Genomic DNA, 9,110 nt, shown 5'->3' on the forward strand with positions numbered 1-9,110 from the left:
TTGTGGAGAAGCAGACAGTTGACTTGCCGTTTGACGCCCAGTTTGACTCCTATTTTTTCCTCGTTTACATCCTTGCCAGGAACGGGCGACAATATTCCATAAAGCCGCTAGAGCGCGCTATTAAACGACAGCGTACTGTTTTGCCGTGTGTCTGTTTTGCTACAAGAAGAAGAAAAACAAAGTAACGTCACACCGATGATGACCAATCGTCGCGTTTAAAAGTCGGAAATAAATGTAATTTGAATCTTGGCTGGCGTTCGTGAAGAAGCAGGCAGTTAGTTGACTAGCCGTCTAACGCCCAGTTTGACTTAGGACAAAAACAAGTCAAGGTAAGACAAACGAGGGGAGGGCGATTCCGTGACAAACTCACGCGCTTATTCTACGGACGAAGAATATCGAACAGCGACGAGAAAAGTTGACTGTGAGCAGATGGAAGCCAGACTGTCCAATCTTCTAGTCGGACTTTCTGTGTGGATCAATCGCAGCGACGGTGAGTTGCCGTGTTCTTTACAATGTCGACTTTGTGGCCTTTATGGTGTGCGAGCGGACGCTTGCTTACGTGTGTACACAGGCCGCGTCCATCGGGCCACCGTCAAGTCAACCGACGCCGTCAACTCCATCGTTTTGGTGGAATGGAGCGAGGGGGAGATCCATCGGGCCAAGGAGGTCGGTTCAACGCTGCCGTTTCCTCCGGGCATCATTTGAAATACGCTACATCCGGGCTTCTCCCCAAAAAACTTTTAAAACATGTTTTTGCTTTGACCTTAATCCAGATGGACTTGAGCGATTTATGTAAAGTCAACCCTGAGATACAGGCCCACGTCCAATCCGTCTTTGAAAAATCCCATCCTCAGTCCACAGAAAAGGTATGTTTATTATCTTTATAATATTTTTTTTCCCAATAGCACCATCAAGATCAAAGCAGCAAGGTCAATACTCTAATGTCCACGTCATATTTTTTTGAGGGTTCAGATGTATTTACCTGATTGAATAGCTGCAGTGGGAAATACATTTTTCTCTCTCTGCACCCCTCCCCAGCTGTCATGTTTCTAGGCTTCAACGGTTTTATTTTTCCAGCAGTGTCACCGCATCATCATGATTGCGATCTTTAAAAAGACTGACCAAAAGCCCGGCATTCATCTTTTGTTTCCATAGAAGTACGAGGGTCGACTGCGCTCATCCAGGATCCCGGGCCCGGCCCCCCGTACGTAAATAAAAGCCGCCGCTTTGACTTGTTCTGGTTATGCGTCGCGGATCGTGCCACCTAATGCCGTGCTTCCCTCCAAAAGCGTCCACTCCCTCTATGGACTTGGCGGAAGGTTAGGCAGCGCGTGCGCCATCCCCCTCTCCCGCCTTATTCAAGCAAATCACTCATTCTCTTGTCACGTCTCTGGGTGGGATTAAGGTGTAAATCCGGTCGACCCCAGGAGAGGTTCAATATCATGAAGTTGCTTGTTTCACTCACGAATGGAGACAAATCACACCGGTTAGCCGGCAACCTCTGATTTATTTTTTTTGCAAATTTGATCGAATAAATCGCTTTTCTGTAACTACGGGCGCTAGACAAAAACACCGATGCTTCATTAAACCGGGGGTGTTATGGAGCGTCACTTTCTCAAATGACTTGAAAGCAAGCCCAGCTGCAATTTTATTTCTTTCCCTCTCAGGTCGGCCTCTGGCCAGACAGACGAACCGCTTCCAGCCGCAAAACTCCGTCTCTGCGTCAACCGCTTCTGGGCAGATCTCCCCGGAAGTCGCGTCTTCGGCGGCGCTGGTGAACTCCGGTCGGTTGAAACTAGGGGTGGCAAAATACACGTGATTTGCTTTTGAGAGCCACATAGAAGAACGTGGCGGGTCACGTTTGGCCCCCGGGCCTTGGGTTTGACACCCGTTCTTTAAAACATTATTCAATTTGAAGAAAAAAAACACGATTGGGGGACGAAGTAGGCCGCCAATAACATGGATTTGTTTAGGCTGATGCAGATTGGCAGGGAAAAAGAAACAGATTACTGATGAATCAAATCGCATTTGTTTCTTCCCGTCCATTTCAATTGGTATCATTTATTTGCAGATTTACATTATTCACAGGCCAGCAAATAGCATTAATCAGTAGTAATTGTATATGCATATTTTTTTTTCATTTTCTGTTCACAGGATTTTTTAGTGTTAGAAGTACTTGCATGAGTGAAAAAGGCGTTGAGGAAAGTGAGGAACAAGAAAAAAAAATGTCTTTTCACTGTTTACATGTTTACTGGTCTATTTTTTTATTTTTTTAATTTTGTCGCCTTGCACAGGGATTCCGAATGAGATGCGACGGAAAAGGGAGGTTAAACATTCATCCGTCCTTTTTGTCCAAGAGGCCGCCAAGGAAAATGTCGATTCGGGCAAGATTGCGACATCTACAGCTCAATGTATGATCGTCACACATTTAGAAATCAGAGGCTGCTATAAACTGTTCACAGTGGGTACAAAAAATGTTCAAGGCTGAGGATAACTTGAAAATTTTGCGTTTCAGCCAGAAACAGTCACGAATAGCGTTTGGCGGGCCGCGTAAAATTCTGTGACAGGCTTTACTTTGCAAGTGGGTCAGTTGGGCCCACAAGAACGAGTATGGAAAATCTGGAAAGTTTCGATTGCGCTGTAAATTGATAACTCAATGAAAGAAAATGTAACATTGCTCGCCATGTTTCTATTCAATGAAAAAGTCAATATGTTTGTGGTTTTCTCTGGGTCCCTCAGCCCGAAGAAAAAGTGTAAGTCACCAAGAACTGGCCAAAACCAATAAACGGCTGTCTATTGTCAAACCCCCTGAAATGCAGAAGAAGAAGGGCAAGGTTAGTCTAGCATTTTTTCCCACTTCCTCCTTCGAAGCTTAATTGGAACTCGTCGGTGAAAGTCAACCTTCTCTCCTTTCGTTCGCTCTCAAAGTTCAAGGAGTCGTCGCGGCCCAACCAGAAATTCTACGAGATGATCCAAGAATACCGAGAGACCATGGAAACCATCCCGTTATTGGCCACTGATGCGGTCCGCTTGTGCCTCTACGACATCTTTAGAAAAGATTTTACAACTGTAGAAAGCTTTAAAAAAAGTGCTCCTTTTTTTTTTGATGTAGATTGAGCCGCACAGGATTTGCGTGTGCGTCCGCAAACGACCCCTGAACAAGCAAGGTGCGTGCAAAGCTACGCGGCCGCCAAAAAGTTTGCCGCAGCGCCGTTCCCAAACCTTGAACGTTTTTCCTCCGTATCAGAGATGAACAGAAGGGAGATCGACGTGATCTCGGTGCCCGGGAGAGGCGCTTTGCTGGTCCACGAGCCGAAGCAAAAAGTGGACCTCACCAAGTACTTGAACACCCAGACCTTCCGTTTCGACTATTCCTTTGATGAAACGTCCACCAACGAATTGGTATACCGGTAAGTTGAGTGTTACTATTGAGTGTTACTAATGCAAAACTTTGTTATTTGAACTCTTTCCGTTCTGACTTTTCAAGCTGTTTCTTGGCTAATCCCAAATAAGCACTTAGGTTAGCTGTTTTAACGCCGTCCAGGTTCACCGCCAAGCCTTTGGTGAAGTCCATCTTTGAAGGTGGCATGGCCACATGTTTCGCCTACGGCCAGACGGGAAGTGGCAAAACTCACGTGAGTGTTTGAGTGGATTCCCCTTCAACTTGCTCTTGTGCTTTGACTGCTTTTGTGTTTGCGCAGACCATGGGTGGCGATTTCTCAGGCAAGCAGCAGAACTGCGCAAAGGGAATCTACGCCTTAGCAGGTGCGTCACCAATGGCCAACTGGCCTTTTTGCGCTTTGTCCCCCTTGAAATCGTTTCATAATTGGAGAAATCAAAAAGAATTGTAAAAAGTACATATAGAACTGAAATACAGAGGTCAAAAGACGTCGCAACTGCACTATGCAACGTATTCTGTGAGGCAAAAACAAGTTTCCTCCCGCCCAGCCCAGGACGTTTTCGCCTCCCTGAATCACAGGAAGTACGCCGGCCTCAATCTGTCCGCTTACGTCAGCTTCTTTGAGATCTACAACGGCAAAGTAAGCCATCGCGCATCTTGTCATCTGTTCCCTTATTGGTCGGCGCTCTATTCGATCCTCGGTTTTTGAATTTTGATTTTGGCGGGGACGGCAGGTGTACGACCTGCTGAATAAAAAGACCATGCTCCGAGTGCTGCAGGACGAACACCAGCAGGTGCAAGTGGTGGGCCTGGAGGAGGTCCCGGCGCCCTCGGCCGACCACGTCATCAAGATGATCGAGCTGGGCAGCGCTTGCAGGTACGACTCGACCCGCGGCGGCTCGGGGCGGGAATCTTCCAGCGTCTCGCCGTTCGATTCCGACCGGGGTCTCTGATTCAATTCGAAAGGATTTCCGTCTCAAAAGAATCGGCAGAACGGCTTTCAAATGGTAGTCAATGAGAATCCCGATTCTGATGAGTCGCAACACCCCCTCCCCCCCAGGACATTCGGTCAGACCTCGGTCAACGCCAACTCGTCGCGCTCCCACGCCGTCCTCCAGATCGTCCTGAGACGCAACAACCGCGCCAGAACGCTGCACGGCAAGTTCTCCCTGGTGGACTTGGCGGGCAACGAGCGGGGCACGGACACGTGCGTCAACGACCGCGCCACCATGGTGGAGGCCACCGAGATCAACCGCAGCCTCCTCGCCCTCAAGGTGCCGCGCCGACGCGTCGGGCGCCGCTTCGACCCCCCCGCCAACCGCGTTCCTTTCACCTCGTAGGAGTGCATCCGTTCGCTGGGCTTGAACAGCGATCACATTCCTTTCAGGATGAGCACTTTGACCAAGGTCCTCCGAGATTCCTTCATCGGTCACAATTCAAGAACTTGCATGGTACGGAAACCATCCGGACGGCCGCTGCCGTAACATTGCAGTCAAAGAGAAAAATGCAATGAAAAGGCGCCCGCTTTGTTTGTAGCTTGTAGTCCTAGTTTAAACTCATTCAAATACAGTAACCCCTAACCAGCACTATAGGAATTGCAGCATGTTCCAATTAACTTGTCCTTGATTTGAAAAGAAAAATGTGCTGTTCCTGTGAACAACTTCCAACATACTGTGTTGATTTGGGAACTTACCATTTAAGACATAGGTATTAAATTGCCGTCCTCGAGGGCCGGTGTCCCGCAGGTTTTCCGTTTTTCTTTCCCCAACACGCTTGATTCAAATGATTAGCTCATTAGCAAGCTCCTCAGGAGCTTGAAAATGATCCTATTCTATGCGCTTGATAAAGTTTGACTTATTTGATTCCATTTAGCACAGCTCCATCTAGTGGATGCATAAGGCAACCCCAGCCTCTACTGTAGCTTTTCTTCTAGTATGCACCTTCTACATAAACAGTTTGTATGCTCTGTTAATGGTTTACGTAATTGCTATGTTTGTTGTCATGAGCAAGCTTGCGCTTTGATTTTCCTCATCCGCATTCAAATGGCAGTCAATCGCCTGCTCCCTTGTGCTTGTCTCCTGATCAGATCGCAACGGTGTCACCGGGAATGGCTTCTTGCGATTATACCATGAATACACTACGTTACGCTGACAGGTAACGCTGAGAGCCAAATTTCAAAGATTGTCGCCCCGACGAATCGGAGTCCGCCGGCTTCTTTTGGATCCGCCCTGAAAAGGTTTGGTTTCGGCAGGGTGAAGGAGCTGAACGGGCAGTCCAAAGCCAGTGCGGAGGTCAAAACGCCGGAGCCTGCGAGCTCCTCTCCATATATGGTCAGCGCGCTCGCCTGCTCGCTTCGAACGCATGCCGTAGAAGTGGACATCCGCCGAGATTTTGGTGGATCAAAGACCTGCGGGGACTAAACGCCTTGCTTTGTGTTCAAGGACGCTCCAGCGGATGCCACGGTGTATGACGCCATAAGCCATGTGGCAGAGCTGGAGGAGAAGGTGTATACAGAGCTTCAGGTAGCCTTGCGGCGCATAATGGAAATGAGGAAATTAGATAAGCACTAGTCAAGGGTGTCGACTACCCTCCGTCAAAACCGTATTTGACAAAAAAATGACTTTTTTAAAAGATGAGAATTTTCATCCGTTACACTGAAAGAGGTCATGCCGCTTGTGTGTGCTTTAAGACATTTGCCCAGAAAAGCAGAGAATTGTTGAAGTCAATGGAGGATCCCTTGTATGACATTGAGGCAGAGCTCCCCAAACTCATGGACTTCTCCCAGGCCTTCAAGTTACCAGGTATGTGTAAATCGCATCAAGTTCGAATTCACTCATACTCAAGTCTGGGATTTCATCAAACCAAAGTCCAATCAAACATGTGTTTGTTTTTTTTTCCCCTCCTCCAATCCCACCAACAGAAATACTGAGGACATTGAAGACCGCTTTGGAGGAGGAGAGGGAACGGTTCAACCATTGAGCTGCATATTCCATCACTTTGTTTGTCAATCGAATAACCTGTTTTCATGATTGCTTGGATAAATGTATTGAAATAAATGCACTGTTATTTTAATTGCAATTCGTTTAATAAAAGCTTGTTGGCTTCTGGATATTATGCCTGTTGAATGATGGCTTAGGGCCTGGAAACCTGCAAAAAGGTAGCATGCGTGGTCACGTCTCACCTGGTCCCACCCACAACACTCAACAGATCATCAAGAAGTCCCGACAGCGACTCTGCTTTCTGCGGAGACTGAAGACCTTTGCCACGTCAGCAATGATTCTCAACATCTTCTACAGATGTACACAGTCTGGTGAGGCAACTGCACAAGAAAGCTCTCCACTTACCCTCACTGTTGGACGTTTCCCGCACCAGGGTTCTGGGAGGACATGCAACCTCATCAAGGACAAGACACACCCACAAAACAAATCTGTTTGAACTGCCGGCATCAGGCAGACCCTACAGGAGCCTGAGGGCCAGGACTGCCAGGCTGGCCAACAGCTTCTACCCACAGGCCATCCGGATTCTCAACAAATCCCTCACGCAAGAATCTCTCCTGCATGCATAAATAATATTTCGCACTACATGATATTTTGCACACTGTTATTAGCAACAATTTTTTTGTTTTTTTATCGCTATCTGCTCGATTACGGCACGTAGTCTGCTCGGGGAAGTGAACGAAATAAGAATTTCATTGTGTGGTATTTCTATGCATATGACAATAAAACTTGAATGTTGAACACACGCACACACGGGAACCACGGGAAGGCGGCCATCATTTGCGGCCACTGACAGCTACGTGCGATCGTCTCATCTCTCCTGTGACTCTTCACGTTTTGGACTTGGCGTTAGGAGAAAATGGTGGGAACGGTGGAGGCCGCTTGTCTTGCCCATTCAGCCGGCAAAGCAATTTCGAAAGCTGTCGTTGGGCTTTTCTTGCTGCTGGGGGGTGCGCGAGGCCTTACCTGAAATGACTCGGTGGATTATTGGGGAAACTCAGGTGCTCGGTCAGTGTCGAAACAGAACATGAGAGTGTCTGTTTTGTGAGAGAGTGAGGAAAGTTTCTATGAGTGTGTTAAAGTATGACAGTGTTCAAGCATTTATGAATTAGAGTAGTCAGAGAGAGAAAAAAATGAGAACGTGAGAGTGTTTTATAGCATGTCTAAGAGTATTTTATCCCATGATGCATGCTGACGAATATGGGAGCCATGCTAATGTGTATTATATCTTCAGCGCGTGCGACATTTTGTCATATGATTGTGCGTCGTTTTCCATGTATGGGCATCGGGGTCATGTGACGTGTCTGCAACTGCAGTCCTTGGATGAAAAAAAAATGAGGTCAGCAGCCTCCAGGTTGATGGTGAACAGGAGGCAGCACACACACTCTGACACATATTGCTTAATTACACAACTGTCACACACATTTACGCTCACACACACGCTCTCACATACACACAGGTATATGAAGTGATGCTTGTTGTGATAATGAGCGTGTGACTCATTGCACCCAACAAAAAAAAAACAGCGGTCGCATCGCCGCTGATCTTTATCAATATGGCGGTCAAGATGACAACAGGAAGTGGTCGCTCGCCACCAGCAGGAAATGAATGTGACGTCACGACCGTCATTGTCTCCCTTGGAGAAGCTTTTGCTTCAAAATACAAATAAAATGTTTTTTTTTCATGTATATCATTTTATGACTTCTGAGTGTGCACTATACGCAAATTATTTTTCGACGCTAGCTCTCGTGCTTTTCTTCATACTGAGTGCTATCGGTTCTCAGATACGGATCAATACTTAAAAAGGTTTTAGGACACATGTCGCACAGCTTTAGCATTTTATATTAGCAGTAAACTCAACAATTTAGCCAAGTCTCGCCACGCTAATTTTTACATGCTAATTGCTAATACTTCTTAAACCAGGATTTTGAGCTCCTAATACCGCAACGCCCACTAAACCCACAAGACATTTTCTGAACGTTTTCACGCCTTGTTAGCATTAACATTAGCAATTTAGAAAAGTGATGTCCAAGTACACAAAAGAAGCTCGTTGTTACGTTCTCTATAATGGTTTGCATGCTTATCTTAAGCTAATGCTAAGTGTTAACGCCTCTTCAAACACTTCTAAAAAGAAAAGAGGTTTTTGACGCCTTTCACACGGTTTCCAAATGAGCAATTTAGCCAAGTGGTAACACCTGAAAAGTGTTATGGCTTCTATTGCTGCCTCCTTTTGTATGTGAGGTAACTAAACTGCTCAAGTTAGAAACCGCACCTAAGCTGTCTATGGATTGACCTTATTTTACATTAGAAAACCTTAACCCCCCCTCGAAAAGGATCCTGTAAAAATGCGCTTATTACAAAATGTAGTAGGCAATACATGCCCCCTTATTTCGTTTTTGTACGTAATGAATTAGCGTGATTGTTACTATTTTTTTAAGTTTCATTGACAGTTTTTTACAGACCGGACTCTGTGTGAAAGTTAAAAAAAAAAAATCACTATTAATCGAGTATTACAAATAACTGATTTAAGAAATGAGTTTTAATAATAAAGTTTAATATTTGCTCCTTCATTTATTACGTTTATAATCTTCTATTCTTACTTTTTGTTACAGTTAATTGCTTGCATATTCAGTGACTTTATTTCTTTCGATATATATATTCGATATATATATATATATATATATATATATATATATATATATATATATATATAT

General features: G+C 45.7%; 1 protein-coding gene across 2 annotated transcripts; it reads left to right on the plus strand.

The window, feature by feature from the left end:
- The first annotated feature begins 251 nt into the window (after positions 1–251).
- LOC148414272 (kinesin-like protein KIF2C) lies at positions 252–6,509 on the plus strand. 2 transcript variants are annotated; one of them, XM_088429508.1, is made up of 22 exons: positions 252–490; positions 572–666; positions 774–866; positions 1,156–1,204; positions 1,290–1,319; positions 1,668–1,784; positions 2,295–2,411; positions 2,740–2,834; positions 2,929–3,024; positions 3,113–3,167; positions 3,248–3,410; positions 3,545–3,635; positions 3,702–3,765; positions 3,949–4,040; positions 4,135–4,277; positions 4,461–4,674; positions 4,741–4,851; positions 5,487–5,554; positions 5,652–5,730; positions 5,842–5,922; positions 6,090–6,201; positions 6,321–6,509. In XM_088429508.1, the coding sequence occupies exons 1-22, from the start codon at positions 430–432 to the stop codon at positions 6,377–6,379; spliced, it is 2,085 nt and encodes a 694-aa protein (XP_088285634.1). In that variant the 5' UTR covers positions 252–429; the 3' UTR covers positions 6,380–6,509. The 2 variants fall into 2 exon arrangements, with proteins under 2 accessions (XP_088285634.1, XP_088285636.1); XM_088429510.1 differs by lacking the exon at positions 1,290–1,319.
- Positions 6,510–9,110: the final 2,601 nt, after the last annotated feature.

This window comes from Hippichthys cyanospilos, chromosome 12, assembly GCF_059441005.1.
Source record: "Hippichthys cyanospilos isolate Australia breed blue-spotted pipefish chromosome 12, RoL_Hcya_1.0, whole genome shotgun sequence".
Lineage (NCBI taxonomy): Eukaryota > Metazoa > Chordata > Actinopteri > Syngnathiformes > Syngnathidae > Hippichthys > Hippichthys cyanospilos.

Coding starts and splice junctions, on each gene's coding strand:
- LOC148414272 (XM_088429508.1), top strand. CDS start 430: ATGGAAGCCAGACTGTCCAATCTTCTAGTCGGACTTTCTGTGTGGATC. Junction 3,766..3,948: donor GGGAATCTACGCCTTAGCAG/GTGCGTCACCAA, acceptor CCTCCCGCCCAG/CCCAGGACGTTTTCGCCTCC. Junction 5,923..6,089: donor AGGTGTATACAGAGCTTCAG/GTAGCCTTGCGG, acceptor GTGTGCTTTAAG/ACATTTGCCCAGAAAAGCAG.